Source organism: Leptinotarsa decemlineata, unplaced genomic scaffold (genome assembly GCF_025532065.1).
Source record: "Leptinotarsa decemlineata unplaced genomic scaffold, Ldec_3_MD MMD2_tig00026282_RagTag_RagTag, whole genome shotgun sequence".
Lineage (NCBI taxonomy): Eukaryota > Metazoa > Arthropoda > Insecta > Coleoptera > Chrysomelidae > Leptinotarsa > Leptinotarsa decemlineata.
This window is the reverse complement of record NW_027412668.1, coordinates 16,693,608-16,714,743: the sequence shown is the minus strand read 5'-3', so window position 1 is coordinate 16,714,743 and position 21,136 is coordinate 16,693,608. Positions and strand designations below refer to the sequence as shown.

General features: G+C 33.7%; 1 protein-coding gene across 1 annotated transcript in view; it reads right to left on the bottom strand.

Annotated features, from left to right (window-relative positions):
* Usp15-31 (Ubiquitin specific protease 15/31) overlaps positions 1-21,136 on the bottom strand; it is a 69,747-nt gene that overhangs the window by 11,508 nt on the left and 37,103 nt on the right. The window contains exons 2-4 of the mRNA XM_074179916.1: positions 11,385-11,594; positions 8,862-9,183; positions 5,191-5,312 (exon numbers count right to left, since the gene is read on the bottom strand). Of these exons, the coding sequence (XP_074036017.1) occupies positions 5,191-5,312; positions 8,862-9,183; positions 11,385-11,594 (654 nt within the window). The remainder of the gene's footprint in view (positions 1-5,190; positions 5,313-8,861; positions 9,184-11,384; positions 11,595-21,136) is intronic.

Sequence of the window (21,136 nt, the reverse complement as noted above, 5' to 3'; positions counted from 1 at the left end):
AGTAGAGCACCCTGAGTATGAGGCACACCAAAATAAGTATCATAAAAAGATTTTTAGTGCAGTACTGATTAAAATAATCTATCAATTGTATATTGTAATTTACTATATTTACAACAATAAAACTAATACCGTTTATTGTATGATTTTCACTTTAAAGGGTTTTACAGTGCGACACGTGTTCCGCTATACGATAGCTTCCTCAAGCGTAAACTAATATTTACTTCTAAATTACAACTATTTTTACTCTAACATATTATCTACTTGTATTCCTACTTTTTAATGAATGAATCTACCTGAAAAGGTCAGGTATGAATTCATTAAATATATGAATACATTTTTCGAAAGTACTGTAAATATACTTAACTATTTTTACCTGGAAATAAACAGATTCAATAATGGCGAATTATTCAATTCAGTTTGATCGTACATAAGATATTAAGAGTGTTTGAATTTTGTTTATTTCCATACTCTCCAGCAGGTTAAGATTCAAGCCTTTCTTCTGGACATGGAAGGGCTTGAATTCATGATTGAACTCATGTCCCTCTGTGATTAAATGAGTGGCATATGTGGAATTTATTTTTCCATTCTGGAAACTATTTTTGTGTTCATTTATGCGGGCTTTGAACGTTCTTCTAGTTTGACCTATACAGTGTGGTCCACTAAGTCTGCAACATATGGGAAACTTTTTTATTATCGATTTCTCAAAAAATTTTATTTTTGACAAAAGTTGCTGCATGTTTCAAAACTATACCAAGTGTACTTGAAATGGCTTTATGACAATCACCATACAGGATAGGCCAAAAAATATAAAAGTTTGTTCAAGAGTAAAGTACCCTTATTTCAAAAAATATAGAAATATGTTGAAGAAAAAAGTTGCTTAGAATCAAAAGTTATGTTCAGATACGAAGTCATGGCCTGCTATTCGAATTTTTTTTTTGTTTGGAAAATTTTGAATTACCCCCGTATGATATATATTTTCAATATTTTGATTTAATGTCTTTGAAGTAGCCACAATCAAATCAGTTTGGAGTATTTTTTATCAAATTAAAGTCTATTTGTAAAATTTACTTGGATTTGTATTTTTTTAGGTGACCGTCAACTTCATGTTTGTTGCAACGATATTTAACAAAACTAAGGAATAAAACAAATACTCTTTTTAACGAGGCAAATACTTCACTAACTAAATGTTCATATGAATAAACTGTCAATAAAAGTATAAAATTTCTTTCATTCTGACAATAATGCCTCAACTAGAACAGGTATTAAAAAACAATCCAAAATCTATCGCGGATAGCCATGAACAAAAAACACATATGCCCTAAAACAATACTGTAGTTTGTTTCTTGGTGTGGCTTCTTAAAACTTGCCTGTGAAACGTTTTCATATTTGTCCTTAATTAAAAATGCCTCACCCAGTATTATTAACGTTAACTGAAAAGGCAGAATTACCTAGTTTCAATCTGTGGTGATGGTTATAAAACAATGCACGAAGCTGCAAATATTTTCAACGAGCGGCATCCAGACAAACAAATTTGCCATTCAAGTGTAAGTAGAATTTTAAAGAATTTCAAACAGACCGGCTCACTTGAATATAAACATAATACGGAGCGTCCGAAACCTGTATGTACAGAAGAAAACCAGCTTGACATACTTCAAGCATTAGTAGAAAATCCTAAAAGATCCACCGAAGAAATTAGTGATTATACGGGCAAAAAAAAAACCTATGTGAAGCGTATTCTCAAGAAACAAAAGTACTATGCTTACAAATCTACATTCATTTGTACATTTCAAGAAAGAGACTCTGATTTGAGATATGATTTTTCCATGTGGAGTGCAATAGAAGAACAACGAGATTTTCATCAATGTATTCTGTTTGGAGATGAATCTACTTTTACAACAAATGGGGTTCTATCATCACAAAATTGCAGATGGTGGTCAGATGTCAACCCAAATTTTAATATTGACAACAAAAATCAATACTATCAGGAAACAAACGTTTGGTGTGGTATATTAAATGATAAATTACTATGTCCGTTTTTTTTCGCGAGAATTTGAATGGTGACAGATACTTGAACTTTTTGGAAACTGAAATAGGAGAGTTTTTGGATGATATGGTATTAGAAGAACGGCAAAAGTTATGGTTCCAACATGACGATGTCCTGCCCATTCTACTAGAAATGTTTCTCAGTGGCTGAATAGGACATTTCGTAATAAATGGTTAGGACGAAATACCGATCCTCGATGGCCTCCTCGTTCTCCAGACCTTACACCTCTAGATTATTTCTTATGGGGATACTTAAACCAAAAAGTCTACAGATATCGCCCCTTTAATAATGTTGATGAGCATGAAATTTCAATACGAGTTCATTGCAGAAATATTCCCGCTAATGTGTTGCGATCTACTTTAAACGAATTTTATGAGCGAACAATTAGATGCATCGAAAAAGAAGGTGGACATACAGAGACGCTTCGATAATTTTTATTGTTAGCACCTGTTGAGTTGTTAAGTTACCTACTGCATTTTTCTGTACTATCGCTTATTGGTTCTTTTTTGTTCCTGGCTTTCCGCGATAGATTTTGACAGTTTATTCATATGAACATTATACTCAGTAAAGTATTTGCCTCGTTAAAAAGAGTATTTGTTTTATTTTAGAGTTCTGTTAAATATCGTTGCAACAAAAATGAAGTTAACGGTCACCTAAAAAAATACAAATCCAAGTAAATTTTACAAATACACTTTAATTTGATAAAAAATACTATTTGATTGTAGCTACTTCAAATACATATTAAATCAAAATAGTTAAAATATGTATCATACGGGGGTAATTCAAAATTTTCCAAAAGAAAAAAAAAAATCGAATAGCAGGTCACGACTTCGTATCTGAACATAACTTTTAATTCTAAGCAACTTTTCTCTTCAACATATTTCTATATTTTTTGAAATAAGGGTACTTTACTCTTGAACGAACTTTATATTTTTTGGCCTATCCTGTATGGTGTTTGTCATAAAGCCATTTCAGGTACACTTGGTATAGTTTTGGAACATGCAGCAACTTTTGTCAAGAATAAAATTTTCTGAGAAATCGATAATAAAAAAGTTTCCCATTTGTTGCACACTTAGTGGACCACACTGTATAAAACATCGGACATGACCCATATGATAATTTTTACACTCCCGATTTTTCTGAAACTGAACTTTTATCTTTGTTATTCTTAATATCCATGCACAAGTTGTTGTTGGTTTTGAAAGCAATATTCACACCTTTGTTGTGCAGGAAATTTGAAATATTCGTAGTGGGTTGGCCTAAGTAGGTTAAGATTGTATTAACTTTTATCCTCATCTCTTCGAATTGGGTAAACTTCCTTCAAAGCTTGGCGGTATCGCTTTTTTGATAATAGAGAATGTATTAGACTGCTATCGTAATCATTGTTGACGGCTATTTGTTTTATTATGTTCTTATATTCTTTATGTTATGTTCTTATGTTCTTATATTCTTTATTGAAATTCGTATCTGGCAAGGGAACATTTATCAGTCTGTGGATTATAATGTTTAATGCTGCTACTTTGTGCTGATACGGATGGGTGGATGAATTATGATAATCATGTTTACTGTTAACTTTCGTAATTGTCAAGTCCAAAAAATTTATGGAGTCGTCCTTTTCCATCTCCATGGTGAATGTGATAGAAGGGTGGAGAGAATTGATGAAATTCAAGACTCAGTCGATTGTCTGTTCGTTCCTGTGAAACATGTCAGGATATCACCCATATATCTATACCAATACACAAAACTTCTTACCAGTGGGTTACTGTGGTGTATTTTTCTCTCCAAATCGTTCATGAAAATCTCTGCCAGAATGGGACTAAGTGGGTTTCCCATTATGAGACCTTTGCAGGATGAGTACAAAATTTGATTGAGAGATTTTCATGGACGATTTGGAGAGAAAAATACACAGTAACCCACCGGTGAGAAGTTTCGTGTATTGGTATAAATATGTGGATGATATCCTGGCATGTTTCACAGGAATGAACAGTTGACTAAGTTTTTGAATTTCATCAATTCTTTCCACCTTTCTATCACATTCACCATGGAGATGGAAAAAGACGACTCTATAAATATAAATTTTTTGGACTTGACAATAACAAAAGTTAACAACAAACATGATTTTTAAATTTAATGTAAACCACCACATACAAATATTATCATTCATAATTCGTCCACCCACCCGTATCAGCACAAATTAGCCGCTTTCAACAATATGATCCACAGACCGATGAATTTCAATAAAGAACAGAACATAATAAAACAAATAGCCGTCAATAATGATTACGGTGGCAGTCTGATACATCCTTTATTATCAAAAAAGTTTTACAGCTAAACTTTGAAGGAAGTTTACCCAATTCGAAGAAAAGTGGATAAAAGTTATAGAACCTTAACCTACTTAGGCCAACCCACTACAAATATTTCAGATTTTCTGCACAACAAAGGTGTAAATATTGCTTTCAAAACCAACAACAACTTAGGCATACACATTAAAAATAACAAAGAGAAAAGTTCAGCTTCAGAAAAATCGGGAGTGTATAAATTATCATGAGGGTCATGTCTGATGTTTTATATAGGTCAAACTGGAAAAACGTTCAGAGTCCGCATGAAGGCCACCAAAGTATTTTCCAGAATGAAAAAATAAATTCCACATATGTCACCCATTTAATCACAGAGAAACATGAGTTCAACCATGAATTCAAGCCCCTACATTTCCAGAAAAAAGGTTTGAAACTTAACCTGTTAATACCTCTCAATATCTTATGAATGATCATAACTGAAATGAATAATTCGCCATTATTGAATCTGTTTATTTCCAGGTAAAAATAGTTAAGAATATTTACAGTACTTTGGAAAAATTTATTTATATAGGTAATGAATTCATACCTGACCTATTTCTGTAGAATCATTCATTAGAAAGTAGGCATACAAGTAGGTAATTGTTAGAGAGAATAGTTGTAATCTAGAAATACCATTTAGTTTACGTTTTAAAAAGCTATTGCATAGTGAAACACGTGTCGCGGTTTTTGTAAAACCCTTCAAAGTGAAAATCATACAATAAACTGTATTAATTAGTTTTAATTTGTATTTTCATCAAGTATCGGCCAGTTCTATTCAATTCACACACATTTAAGTGACATTCTACCTACCCCTTGTGGTTGGGATGAAGTTAGTATGTCATCATGTAGAATGGGAGCCATTTCTTTCAATATTAATTTTTGCAAATCTTCGTAAGAAGTTTCTCGGGGAACCTGCATTGTATATGGGCTTCCTGAAATTAAAAATGCAATCAACATTTAGGAAATATGATCTACTTTTCTCTCTTCACTACTTAAGACATTTGTATTCAATAATAAAATTCTATTTATCAAATGCCTGTATTGAAATGACGAAAATAAATAAAAAAGGGTTTATTGTCTAGCAGGAGTAATCCCAATTACAAGACAAATATAATTAAGTTTACAGCTATGACTTAAGTATGAGTACAATGGAATATAAGGAAAAGCATATAAAATCGGCAGAGTAATTATACAAACAGTGATACATTCATATAATAAAAAAATGGGGGAAAGGGGAAAATGAATAAAATCCAAGTGATGCAATTTAGTATAACAATAAAGTGTTACTTGAATGAATACAATCCAAAAAGGATGGTGCCAAACCCATGTTGGACTACATAAGCATAGCAGCAAATACCTTGTTTTAGAAAGCCTTATCAAGATTAGCAAAAGATAGTTTCACTATAGAAGCCTAACACTCACTTTATGAAATTGATCCAATTTACCCTGTACATCGTGTGACTGCTTTAGCTTTGCCCAAATATTGTGGGCATGACTTGATTATTATAAGACTAACTTTTACCTGCGGCTTCGCTCTCATTTATGCCATTAAATAAGTGTCAGTACAATAGAAATGAATCAATATGAGAACTATATTTTAATGCTTGGCTGGGATTATCAATTTTTAAAAATTATTACATATGATGAAGTTTCGAAAATTTAAAATATGCTTTATTGAATTGCAACAACAAAAGTTGAAATATATTTCACTGTAACAAAAATGAATAATTTTGGTTGGAACTTCATTACTGGAATGCTACATGACGTTAAAGTACCTACATTTTGAGATTTTTTTGACAAACAATTTTTTATCTCACATAAAAAATTTTTTTTTAATAAAAAGTATCCTATGTTACTTCTAATACCTCCAAGAACATGTGTACACTTTCTCATTAGTGCACTCGCCTAAGCAATTGATATAATTGAATACAATTGTCCTCCACTGATTGAATTAAAGATTCTATTTTGATTATTGTATAAGACTGTACAATAATTCACAGAAAATGTTAAAGAATTCAATAAGAACAGTGACTCCTTCCGGCAAATCATTAAACATTCATCAATAGGCATAGTTTGCACGAATTTTACAATGATCGATTCTGAATTGAAATGAACTAACTGTATGCTATTTTTGTGAGTTTATGTTCATAGGTGTCTATTTTTATTTTATATAATTTGTAATTTCTTTTGATGTTCCTGTTAATTTCATAAGTATTCAAGTAGCAGATTAATTCAATAAAGATTTGATTGTTAGACAAAGTATATTTATTATTATTATTATTAACCCCCATTTTCTAACCCATCTTCTAAGTTATTTGGAAATTCAGAGTTGATAAAAATTCAACAAAATATTTTACATCTTTCAACTTCTATATTTTTTCAGACTATTTAAAGATGAATCAAGGTTAGAAATCTACTGATAGACCTATCAGAGGTGGCAAGATTCAAAATACACGTCTAAAAGATATCCTAACCAACTCATTAAGTTAAAAATTAATAAATGGCAAAAATTGAAAGAATACTAATTTGTAAAGAAAATAAATGATTGTGACATTGAATGTAAATGAATTGATAAGTGAAAAGTTTCATTGCTTTTCGAGGTTTAACAGAATTTTGTTTGAAAACACAGAACTAATTGTCCCCAACCAGGGATACCATAGCCGACTGGTACGAGAGGCAATAGAGATCCACAAACACACGGAGAATTTCAACAGAAGAGAAGAAGCGGTGATCCTCAATCAAATATAGAACCCCATTTTAAGGAATTCGAGAATAATGAACAGGAACACAGGCAGCGAGATTGTTAATGTTCTAGGTTCAAGTGCAAGTACGACTACAGGTACAAGAGCAGGTACGAGTACAGGTACAAATACAGGTACAGATACAACGGATTAGGCATAAATACGCTTTACGAAACCTAAAAGGTAGTCATCGGACAGCAAGCCATGATGGTTAAACCTCTGAAGAAGCTAGCCACTCGCGCAAGCGAAACGTCAGGAAGAAATTCCAAAAATTCACGGCTTTCAAACTCTAAAAGCGATGACACTGAAAACCTCAGCCGTGAAAGTCTAAACCATTCTGTTAATAAGTGAAAAACTGAAATGCATCCCATTTCAGAAGAGTAGGTCCTAGATTCAGAAAAAATTATCTCAACATCATTTGAAGTCAATGCCCGAGGAGTTACCAGGTAAAATATAGATACTTTGGTATAATTATAACATTATCAATGTTATAGAATTTTATAGACATATAGACACACCTGAAGAAGTTATTGTATAGCGAAACACGTGTTGCGTTTTTGTATAACTGTTTAGTGAAAGTCTCACAATAAAATGTTTCCTTTAAACAATGGTGAAATAAAGGTTTATACACGTTTGCAGCTTATTATACTTCATTATAAGATGTGTCTGGGATATTTGGGATATTTTCAATGAAAATTTTGCAACAAATTGTTGTATGTAACAATGGATTATTATACACCAGATGGCCATTGTACTGCCCTATATCACAAAATTATAATAATCGTTGGAAAATCGTCAATCCCCTATCAGGTGATATTAAAATCTCTTCTAATAAAATGTTGATAAAAAAATCGTGAAAATACTTATTGTGAGAGCAAATTTATACTGCAAAAGCATTTTACAAGTTCAAGCAAAGTACAAAGATAAACTCTCAATTTAGTTTCACATAATTTATGATTATTATTCACGTGGAAAGAACTTTGAATGAATTCTAAAACAATTTTCATGTATTAATAGTAAATGCCTCTGTATATTATTTAAATGAGTGCCCTAAAACCATACACAACTTTGTACCTTAATCACTTCATAAAACACTTCATTAACAAAAGTTCATCTTCATTTTATATGTATATTCAGTGTTTTTTAACTAAATTATGATTTATTTTATAATTTAGTTGAAAATACTGTACACAAAAATTTACTTCGCAAGTTTTCGTTGGTCAGAGGTTTATCAACCGTTTATTTTCTTATCACATTACTAAATTTTGCTATCTTTTTCATGGATACTGAAATCTAATCGGCAATAATTTTTGTGAGGAATAAAACAAGGAATGGCTTCAATGTAAATGTCTGGGTCATAGAAAAATTCACAGATACATTAAGGCTTATCACATCACAAAATCTTTGATAATGGGTCAAGACACATAAAACGCAAATAAAAATGTTTGTAGTGTCAACAGCATATACTGTCATGATCATCAGACTTCTTGTTCTGGGTAAACACCTAAAGAGCATCATGGATACTCATGGTACCATCAGCTATGTAACGTAACAGAATCAATCCAACTTCAACTAGAAAACTCACAATCCATTGTCTTTGGATTGTGAGTCAGGCATTATAAATACTACTTACGCCAATTCATTGCTACATTTATTACCAACTTCAAAATATCCCTTTCATGTCTCCATTATTTCAAGTCATAATCTGTGAGTGTGCATTCACAATGTAACTGTACTCACCAAACCTCTGACAGTCTTCTTGTTCAACAATAACATTAATCCAGCACAATAAAACATAAGCGCTGGTGGTGTCTTCTTGCAAATCTTTCAGTTGTGCTACTTCTATGCAATAAATAGGATCAATTTCGCTAATAACTCCAACGGGTTGAGCGTCGGTGAAGGTTCGTAGGAATCCGGAATCACCTATTTCAGTTAACAGCATGTTGGCACGTTCTATGGAGGTATCTGATTCGAGAATATCCCGTAGTTCACAGATTGTTGCACCAGATTGAATATTCAGTCCAATCCTGACTTGTCTGGGTTGTTGGGAAGTATATAAAACCTAGAAGGTAAATAAATGGTTTATCAATATATAAAACATTTTTAAAGCAAGTAAATATATTTTTTATCTTTCAGTGTGTTTGAAACTAGATATACTAATATTCACTAACATATACCACAAATACTAACATTTAGAAAATCATATATTTTATATTCAGTTTTGAATTTGTTTCCAAAATTTATCACATGCCGCTCTGATGTCACATGTTACCAAACACTGGCAACCTGATAAAAAGTTATATAAAATGCATGTACAGTAAACATGAAGTAGCTGCATTCAATAGTATGCTTGACTATTGAATATTCCACTGTTTGGAAAGTGATTTCCAGAGAGAGTTTAGTTTCATCAAGCATATCATACTTGTAGGACTGTGTATATGTAATTCAAATATTTATTGTTATCATTATCTCAAGAAACACTAAATATTTATGAATAGGTTTCAAGTAAATAGACTACAACAGATACAAATTTAACAAAATAATGAAATATTGAACAATAAAAAACGAGTAATGAATATGAGCATTCAACATTAAATTGGTTAGTAGGTATTGAAAACTAAAAGATGAAAAATTTTAATTAATTGAATGAATAAATACGAGTAGAATAATCAATATGGGCAAACAGTCAAATGTGAAATTTTCATAATTAATACAAAAACATTTAGATGGTTTTGGCTATGTGAAAATCACATAATCCTGTATTTTTACTTCAATTCATCAAATACTTTTTCAATTGATTTTCAAATTTGAGAGCAGTTTTATATTTTTTCATTTCCCCAGAAATTGTATTATATATTATAATTCCATCCTGATAAATTGATTTCTGTCCAAAATTAAATTTCAAATTACTAACTGATAACAATTTCGTTTGTCTAGTGTTATGACTATGAATATTATTGATTTCAGTTAACTAGTTCAGTGATCCAATAATTTTTCTGAAAAAATGTTGGTTGGGTAACAGGATCAATTTTTTTAAGAAAAAATCAATCCAACCAACCTTTTTCCAGAAAAATAATTGATTTCTATTAAATTTTTTGTTTGTATTGTAACGAATCTGAAGCCGTCACTGACCGATATGGCGGCCAGATAACAAAGACATGACATCACCGCAAAAGGAATGCAGTCGGCAACCGCCGGTAAAATTCTAGTTGAGTATCGAACCGACTACAGATTTCTAGAAAAAAAATATCTGTTTTTCCGTTAATCAGCTGTCGCCACCATACGAACGACAACTCTCAGAAGTTGACGAAAGTTGTGCGAGTAAAGGACTAACGTCATATAGGTAACGAAAGAATCGTTACCTATATAAGCCAGGCTCCCCGACCCAAGCGGTAGTTCAGAGAGTGAATCGAGCATTTAAACAAGTAATTCAAATAGTGGAAATAAATTAAGTGTTAGTTGCCAATGTCGTAAAAAAAATATTTTGTGATTTGTGAAGTATTATTGGAAATAAATTTGTTTTAGACAGTTAATTCATTAATTTGTTATACAGTATAGTGTGTTCAAATCTAATAAATTTATTGGTTTATACAAATTTACTGTTGGTTCTGAGTATGATAATTTATAATTTGTACATTTAATTGTTTCATTTTGTAAAGATTCCAAAGGTTTTATTGTGGATTTATTGGCTGATCCACAAATAGAAATTAAATAATGCAATTGTGAATATATAAGACTAAAATAAATATTTTTTTTTTAATTTAAGAGGACTAAAGTTCCTGATTTTGAATAAAATATCAAAGAGGGGTGCTACTTTTTTTCGAATAATTTCAATATGTTTTTTCCACGACAAATTTTCGTCAATATATAATTCTAGGAATTTAATAGAATTGGTATAGCTTATTGAATTGTTATCAATAATTATAGGATTGGTACTGCTGTTCAATAATCTTTTAGGAATATTCGTATACAAAAGTTTTTGTAAATTTAAAGTTAATTTATTCTCTTGAAGCCAATCTATAATTGTTTTCATGTCATGTTTTATATCATCAGGAATTCTGTCGAAGTTATTTGAATAGTGTATAATCGTTGTATCATCAACAAATAATTTAACTGATCCCTTCAGAGATAAATTTGTTATTGAGTTAATGTATATTAAAAAATTGAGCTATGATTTTATGTATACAGGATAAACAATAGACATTTTACAATTTACAAATTTCACATAATTTTACTTTTCACCTTGAAGGAGAATTCACTTACGGTAACGTATATTGGATGCTTATGGAACTGTGGAAGCTGAACAGAAATACACTGAAAAGGATCGAATGTATTGGACTGAGTCCGACATCGCGAACAACTCAGTGAAGAACGGTACTGTGCTTGGAAAACGCCCTGTATGAACGAGTTATTGCACCTCTTGTAATTCTCCAGTGTTTCGGCGGCTATAACTTCATCAGGTCTTCCGGAAGTCTGAAATAAAAAAAGGGGGGATGTAATTTTACGTTGACAAATTCAATGAATAATTAAAAAAAACTGAATACCAATTTAATGATGTAATCGTAGTTGGTCTGAAACAGCTGTGGTAGGTACTTAAGAATTTATAACAAAGGCAAAATAATTAAGTATATTAATTCGGTGGCTCAGAAATGCGCACGTTCTACCCGTTATCAAAGTTGGGATACTCGAAATTGTCACACCCGACCAAACAGGTCATTTTCCATACATCCCAAATGCGAAAATAGGAGATAATTTTGCAATCCATCCATCCATTAAAAAGCATTTTGTAATAATAAAATGCTATAATCAAATAGCATTTTATTAACAAAAAATTCATTTTTTATGACCAAAATACAAGCACTACAAGAAAATCCTGAAGGCATTCGTAGAGCGGTGCCTGTGCGAAAGTAGTGATTCACATTGGATTTGAATCGCTGGAGATTAAATCCATTTGGAAAAAAGTTTTCAGGTTTATTCCACATAAACGCAGTTCTCCAAATGAAAGAGTTTTCAAACAGTGAAACTTCGGGGTGAACTGAGTTGAAACTCAAAACGATGCGCAGCCACAGTCCGTCGCGTATTACTGATATGTACTGGTCTTGGTGTAATCAAATGTGCCAAGTCACTTGAACATTTCCTGTGAAAGTATCAATAGAAGAGAGACAAATCTCCAACCTTTCTTCGATGTTCCGGATGGGGTCCGGATACTGTGGTAAAATTTTAACGAGGTCCAGAAAAAACAACGGTTAATAATTAGGTGCTACCTATGTATTATTTTGGTTTCAAATAAAATTCTGAATTTTAAAACACAAGACCTAAAATTAATGTGATAAACTAGATCGACGGTCTTGAGCCAGTTTTTTATAGTTTGGTTCTCGATAGGAACAGCAAATTCAAGTGTGTTTTCTAGGTGGGCGTCCGTTATTCCCGAAAGATATTTCACATACGTATGTTGAGCCAAAGATAGTGGCCAAATTTATAGCTAGTTTCTTGCAATTTTCATGTTTGGCCCAAATTTCTTCAGTGAATACCGTTTTCTACATTTGCAAAAACACATCTTCTAGCAAATCAATTATCTCTATTTGAAGTGATGGCTTTGACAGATTCAACAACTTGGTCGTCCGTTCTGCCGCAACATCAACTGATTCGCATAAACACACATAGGTACTAGGTTAACTAGGCAAATTATTGAAGTAAAATAAGTACTAAGTTGAATTATATGACTTAAAAATATTATTTTAATTCATGAAGGAATAGTATACCTTATCTACGAATTAATTTATACTTGGTATACAACACATTACAATATTTGGCGGTCCGAGCGATTCGATCTTTCGCGATCCGTGGTCCGCCTGTTGCTGACCGTTGTTCCAGACTATCGATGTTGCAAGAGATATTCGCGTCTCCAATCAGGTGGATGGCTCTTTTCTGGATGGAATGGATGGAATCCAGCAGCTTCAGGGTATGCTTAGGGGCGGAGCTCCATACATGAGAACAATACTCCAAAGGAGGTCTGATCTGAGTTTTATAAAGCATCAAAAGTTGCTTGGAACAGCGTTACAAGCTTTTTAGAAGCAGCCTTTGCAATTCCAGCGACATGATTGCGCCAAGACATATTGGTGTCCATTTTAACCCCCAACAAACTTATCGAAGCAAAAGGCGGAATTGTCTGACCTAACATTATTTATATCCGGTTCGGAGACATTTATCTTTTTGCCGTAAACCGATGCTTGGGTTTTTGTGGCATTGAATTGAACCTGGTTACTTTTACCCCAATTCGAAATTACTTAGAATATTTAGAACATACATGTAATAAACTTCTACCTGACATCAAAAACATCACGTTTATTAGCTCCAAGAAAAAAATCAAAAGCGCAATACTCAGTAATTGCCTTTCTGCTTTTTAAAAGCCCGTGAAAATGATTAGGGTTACTTGGCCATTTTTTTCTTCTTTTTTAATACCATATAAATGGTACACATGCATATGAATGATCAGTTTTGTATATTGATGTTCCCATTTTTTTTCCTTGGTCATTATCAGTGTGAAATAAATAATTACTATAATTTTTTCTGTTATGTTGCATTACAATTAGTATTATATGCATTTATATAATTAGACTTAGGAAAATGTATCATTGCATATAATTTACATGGACGGCTCAAAAATAAGGTATTGTTGAAATTTCGCAAGCTACATACATTAGCGATTAGCGATTTATGTTGGTACACTCGTCTCGAACATATGTTCACAGTTTCAGTTGTTTAGCATATTTAGTGCTCAAAACACTTGAAATGTTGACAGTGTCATACGGTGATTGTACTCTGAGTCAAGACAATGCTTACAAGTGGTACAAGCTTCTCACAGAAGGTCGCCCCAACACATCAACAACCGTCAAATCACATTTAGAGAAGTTGCTGAGGATGTCGGCATATTGGGTGGCTCATGCCACGTAATTTTTTCGTAAATTTTGGATATAAAGCGTGTGACAGCAAAGTTCGTTCCAAATTTACTGAATTTTGACCAAAAAAACCCGTCGTATGAGCATCGCTCAGGAGTTAAATGACTTTAACGGCGATCCAGATTTCCTTAAAAGGGCCATAACTGATGACGAATCATGGGTATATGGTTACGACATCAAAACCAAAGTCCAACTGTCCCAATGGAAGAGCCTAGGAGAGTCAAGACCAAAAAAGCATGCCAAGTTCGATCAAATGTCAAGGTTTAGTTCAGCCACCGTATTCACCAGGGTTGACCCCCTTAGACTTTTTCCTGTTCCTCAGATTGAAGAGTGCAATGATAAAAATTTCAAATCGATAGTATTTACCGTTATCAAAATACGCAATTCTCAACCGCGCTTTTGTGACGTCACGAGATATGTGCTATTGTTAATGCAGCGTCTAAACCACGTTTGAACTGTTATAAAACGAAGCGTTCAATAGTTGAGGTTTGAATAAAAATAAGTTCAGTCCTAGACAGTGTTATTGAGGCTGACTCGATTAATTTTCCAATCATTCATGATTATGGAATATTTAAAGAGAGTCCAAAGTTTAGAGACAAGTTTGACGATAAATTATAAATATAAATATTGAGTAACAATATGTATATGACGATTCAGTGATACAAAGTGTACAAAACAAAATTTTATTACTTTTTCTTGATTAAGCAAAACCTTTTTCAAATTCAAAAATCTAGGTTCGCTGCATTATAATTGAATACAACCTGCTTTTAGCCTTATGCACAAAAACATATTCCAATTGAATACACAGTAACGTATCATTTTTCAATTTGCAGGTTGTGCTCCTCGGATCCCGTCGGGCGAGGCAGCAGCATAAACCAATGACCACTCCCCACACAGACAGGAAAGTAGTCATTGGGCTCGAGAATCATATGCTCTAATAAGTAAAGGCAATGAGCCAATAATCAGAACAAACATCTCAACAGAGTTATCTAGATAAAGTCTGCGGAGTTCGAAGAGAAAATTTCCTATTCCATTAGTTTTTCTTTTGTTCTTTTCCTACAACATTCGTCTCACCTGGAGCTGAAAATTCCACGACAAATATCGTCTTAATCGACAAAAGGCAACACCGGTGTCATGTCAATACCGTTGAAGAGAGGTAGGTGGTATTAAAGCACACTTAGGCTGCGAGTACGAAAATGGCGACGGCCGAGCGATGGCGAGGCGACGCGACGGCGGCGATGCATACAACAACATCGACAGTATAGGTGACGTGCACGAAACGAGGAGTGGCGTTTCGTGCCCACGCGAGATACTTCTCCTCATCGCCCCGCTCAGCATTCGCCGTCGCGATTTTCGTGCCCGCAGCCTTAGGACCACGTTATGTCGATGGATACAGGTTGATACCGCCTACTCGTATGTTGGACGTGCCAACAGCAAGTGTATTAGGAACTCAAGCGCCCTGCGGCGGTCCTGCACCTTGTGTCAGATACCTCACAACTACGCTAGACTAAAGACGCCATCCTGGCAGGCCATGGTGAACCCTAATCTAACTTCATTCCATGGTATCCTAAAAATAGCATTTGTCAGGTGCTTTGAAAGCCGATGTCTTCAAGAACACTCCATGCTTCGGATTATCCTTGTATTGCCGCAGGAGTGAAGTAGTCTCTGCGGCTTTTATGTGGGTCATTTGCAGAACGGGTTTCAACTGATAGAGTTGTGATCAACTCGTTCAGTGTCAAAAACTAAACCAAGTTCATCGGCCACTCGGATAGCTGCCTTAATAATGAATCCACCGATTCCTGGTCATGGTAGCAGACCATACACAGAAAAGGAACTGAACTCCTCATGACTTCACAGGATCCATCCAGTACCATTGTGTCATATACGCCCACCATACCATGACCAAACCATGGCCTTCCTGTTGTCGGGATAAGTATAATCGTGAAACGGACAATTTGAGATGGGGGTCTTCAGATCGAGTTAATAGAGCCCCTTCTGAGTCCAATTCATCACTACTCCAAAGGCTTTGTTAACTTTTTCATTATTGGTAACAGTTACAAACAATTTATTCGGTTAATTTCTGTATAAGGTAAAATGCAATATTTTTGCACCTTGTTTATCCCCCATACTTCCAAAGCATAAGGTGAATACAAATACCTGAAAAATAATTGAATTCGAATGTTGACAAGTCTGAAAATAACGAAGATTTCTAGTCGACTCGACATTTCTTATATCTGGTGACGTCACGCCCCCTTTCGTTTAACCGATTCTTTGCGGCTGTTTCGTGATGCATGCCGAATACATTTTTGAAATAAAAAACAGTGAAATTGTCCAATTCTTAAACTTTTTAGTAGATCATCCAATTTGAAGATACCTCAAAACTCTTGTGCGAATTTAGGATATACAAAAACAGGCAGATACCATACCTACCCTTCTACCCCCGTCCCGTCGAATGTTTCATGAATTCTTCAGAATGTGTAAAGTCTGACATATAATTATTATAAATACTTGTTAGTCAAAGATATACCACAACCGTAAGGTTGTGAGGGTAGAGAGGTAGGTCTACTAACGGGGCATAGCCGACTCAGGAAACATATGAGCAACATGGGTCTGACGGAAGAAACCCATTGCAGGTTCTGTCAAGAAGAGTAAGAAAATGCACTGCATGTGCTCTGTGAATGCGAAGCGATAGCAAGGCTGAGACACGCAAGATGCGGAGAAGAGAAACCAGAGGCTGCCGGCTATATGAAGGGGTCAGTGTCAAGGCTATGGAGTCTCATCAAAGAGATCAAGCTAGACAATGAGTTCTAACAACCAAGGAGCTCTAACAACCTAGGAGCATCACAATAGATCTGAAAAGTTCGCAGTGAATCAGGCCATGGGCTAGCTCCCCGACAATCTTATCTAGTCAAAGATATAAAATGTCAGGCGGAAAGTTGAGAGTTGGAGATAGATGTAATGCAATATATTTGCATATTAGAGCATTATTGATAAAATGTTTAACTATAATAATTGATAACTATTAAAACTGACTACAAATGTAAGTCACGGTGGTCTGCAAACTAATACAGGTTGATATTGACTCTAAAATCGTTAAGTAATAGAAACAATCTTGAGTAAGATGTGGACATGACGACAACAAAGAAGATGAAGATATGTTTTAAAAAAAAACTTTGTCCTCAATAAAGTATCAATTTGAACTATTGAATTTCTTGAATAAGTTGGGTTGAAAATACATTTTTTATTTTTGCATAATTAGAACATCTTATAAATCAGAATTACTTGTATCGAACTTGTGATGGAACTGGACGAGACTTGATATAAATCAATTATAACACTATTGAAAAACACTTTATTGGGAAGTTGTCAATTAGTTTACAAAACCGCAACACTTGTTTAAGCGACTTCTTCCCGAGTATTTTGCACTAACCAATAATTTTGGTTACATATGGTTTAATATAATATAGTAATTTGAATCTTAATTATTATTAATAAATGAATTAACTATACAGGGTGTAACTGAATAAGTGTAAAACATTTAAGAAGATGATTCCTCATCGAAAAAAACACAGGATATTTCAAATAAATAAACTTCATTGGAGCATCCCTTGTTAAGATACAGCCTCTTAATGGGGGTACATAAAATTTGTATAACAATTTTTTTCACAAGCACTGAAAAAGTTATAATATTGAAATTAACCTGACGTTATGTACTACCAAAAAAGACACTTAGCCAGTAATTTATTTGGTTTACCCCATGGTTGTAAGGGGTGGAAAACGCAACTCCTAAAATTTATTTCCAATGTAACTTTTTGTTTTATTATTTGTTTACCATTAAAAAAATGCATTTGCGATAGCCTGTTTCATTTTAAATAAAAAATGTCTCTTGGGTTTTTGCCCAAAATAAACCATTTCGCAGCAAAAAATTATTTTACGAACAACTACAGGGATGCATGGTCATAAATGCGAACTGGATTTATTGTTATTTTGTAGTTAGTACCTGCATTAAACGATTAAAGGGTAATAAACAAAACTAATTTATCAATAACAAAATACACAACATGTAGAAATCACAGTAAATGTTCAATAGGTCTACCTTCAGACATTACGCATGCATTTAGACGTCGGCGCATTGAGCCACGTATTCGCTCAAATATTCCTGGAGTCTCTCTGATTACCCTGCACGCATCGATGATGCGGTTTCTTAAGTCCTCTACATCGCGAACAGGAGTACGATAAACCAAATGCTGTAAATGGCCCCAAATAGAGAAATCGAGAGGATTGAGATTCGGGGATCGAGCGGGTCAGTTCGGTGGTCGTCCTCGACCTATCCAATGATTTGCATTTGTTTCAGTTAAATGCTGACGTGCTACTTGACTAAGATGGGCGGGAGCCCCATCATGCATAAAAAACATATCCCTTCTGATGCCCAAAGGAACTTCCTCCAGCAGTACTGGATGCACTTCTCTTAAAAATTGAACGTATGCCTCACCATTTAATCGAGGAGGTAGAAAATGAGGCCCAATTAAATCATCAACAATAACTCCGAGCCACACGCTAAGAGAAAACTGTTCTTGATGGTTAGTTTCGACAATAGCGTGAGAGTTTTCATCAGCCCATATGTGGTAATTATGAAAATTAATAATCTTGACCCGAGAAAAACTACATTCGTCTGTGAATTCTATCGTCTTCAAAAAGTCACAATTGCTTCTAATCATTTCCAGCATCCAATTGGAAAATTCAAGACGGTTCGGAAAGTCTCGTGGTAACAGTGCCTGTACTCGTTGCAAATGGTAAGGCTATAAGAGTTCCTTTAAAATTCGAAATACCGTCATATGATCAACATTTAGCTGGAAAGCAATCTTTCTAGTACTGGTAGTAGTTTGTTCTTCAGTCAAATTAAGTACTGCTTCCTCAAGCTCTGGTGTTCGTACTTCTCGATGGCGAACACAATCCTGCGTTCTTTTGTCGAATGAACCATATTCTCGTAATCGTTGATGAAGTCGAGCAAATACTCTATGTGAAGTAACAAATTAAGAACAGAACAACAACACACAATTAGTATTGATTCAATTTCTAGTATTGATTCACAAACTGACAGCGTCATACCAATTTAATTGTCACTATCGCTAATAGCGATTTACTAGATAGATTAGTTTCGTATTTTCGCATTTATGACGATGTATCTCTACAGTTGTTCGTAAAATAATTTTTGCTGCGAACTGATTTATTTTGGGCAAAAAACCCAAGAGACATTTTTTGTTTAGAATGAAACAGGCTATCGGAAATAAATTTTTAAATGGTAAACAAATAATAAGACAAAAAGTTATATTGGAAATAAATTTTAGGGGTTGCGTTTTCCACCTCTTACAACCATGGGGTGAACCAAATAAATTTCTGGCTAAGTGTCTTTTTGGTAATACAAAACGTCAGGTTAATTTCAATATTGTAACTTTTTTAGTGCTTGTGAAATAAATTGTTATACCCCCTTTAAGGGGCTGTATCTTAACAAGGGATGCTCCAATGAAATTTCTTTATATGAAAGATCTTATCTTTTTTTCGATGAGGAATCACCCCCTTAAATGTTTTATACTTATTTAGTTACACCCTGTATAATGAATTCCTACCATTCTAGGAACAAACTCATTGAAATGGACATATAATAAATACACAACTACCTGTGACCTTGATCAAGATATAGCCTATTTACCAATTGCATCGTTGAAAAACGAATTCAATGAAAGGGAAATATTCAAATCTATTTGGTTATTAGGCAATACTTCCGAATTTTTGAATCTTCTGTGTTTTAAATGCATCAAGTCGTTGTTACGATTGCAGTCGTGCCCTTTATCAAAAGCTGGCTAGCTTCTCATTTAAAAAAATACCTATATGCTCTTTTATTCTTCTGGGAAAAGTTCTGCCAGTTTGCGGTGTAGTTGAGGTATTTATTAGTATGTGTTTTCTTTAAATGAACAGTTATATCAACTTACACAGATAGATGGGAAATATATAAATTAACTTGTGGTTCTTGTGCCGAAATTTATATTGGTCAAACTGGGAAAACTTTCTCGAGGTGATACTAGGTTTATATAACTAGTATCTAACTTCTCAATCAATGAAATAAGGACACTTAAGAAAAAAAAAAACAAACTGAAAAATAGAGAATCGAATAAGATTCCTCCGTACATTGTAAGAAATTATGGAGAGTAGTTGAAAAAAAACTTCTCCCTCATATACAGTGCGGACGTAAGAAGTCCCCCTCCCTTGCCGATAAACGGTACTAGATACCAAGGCCGGAAGAATTTTTCGTGGAAAGTCAACATTTTCGATACATAATGACGTAAAAAACGAATATGTGACAGTTTGTTAGGTCTTTCGTATTCCTATGTCGTTCCATAGGTCTTTCATTCATCAAACCAATACTGGTTTATTTTTACAAATTGGGCCGGTCGTTTTGAGAAACCAGCAGTATATTCCTTTTAGGAATTTGCAAACACTGAATTGCATAATTTCAATAAAAATTTTGTTTGAAACTCGCTACAGTCTTTCCCAAGAAAAATTCCATCCATTAGGACAGAACATTGAAATCAACGACAGTGACTTTGTGTCCTGTTGATATAAGAGAACAGAAACTACACCTTTCATACAAGAGTTTTTGGGCCAAATTGGAGAAATGACCGAATTGCTGAATTTGCAATTCGTTTCGTCAGAAAAATCCAACATGAAGCTGATAGAAAGGATGGAACAGATAATATCATCAAATTTCTCATTGATACTTTCTATTGGCGACAAACGAGTATTTAAAACTGAATTACTAATATTCCACATATTCATTAATTGATAAGAAATTCATAAACTTTTTTTACACTTTGCACTTTGATCATTTCGATTTCTCATTACCGTTTATGATTATTTTATCCAAACATTGGGACAAGTTCTGGCTAGTTGTTTTGATTAATTTATCTCAATAATAAGTAACAGTGTAAACAGTATGAAAAAGATAATACTTCTCAAAAACACTTGAAAAATTATTCAATATTAACGGAAAAACAGATT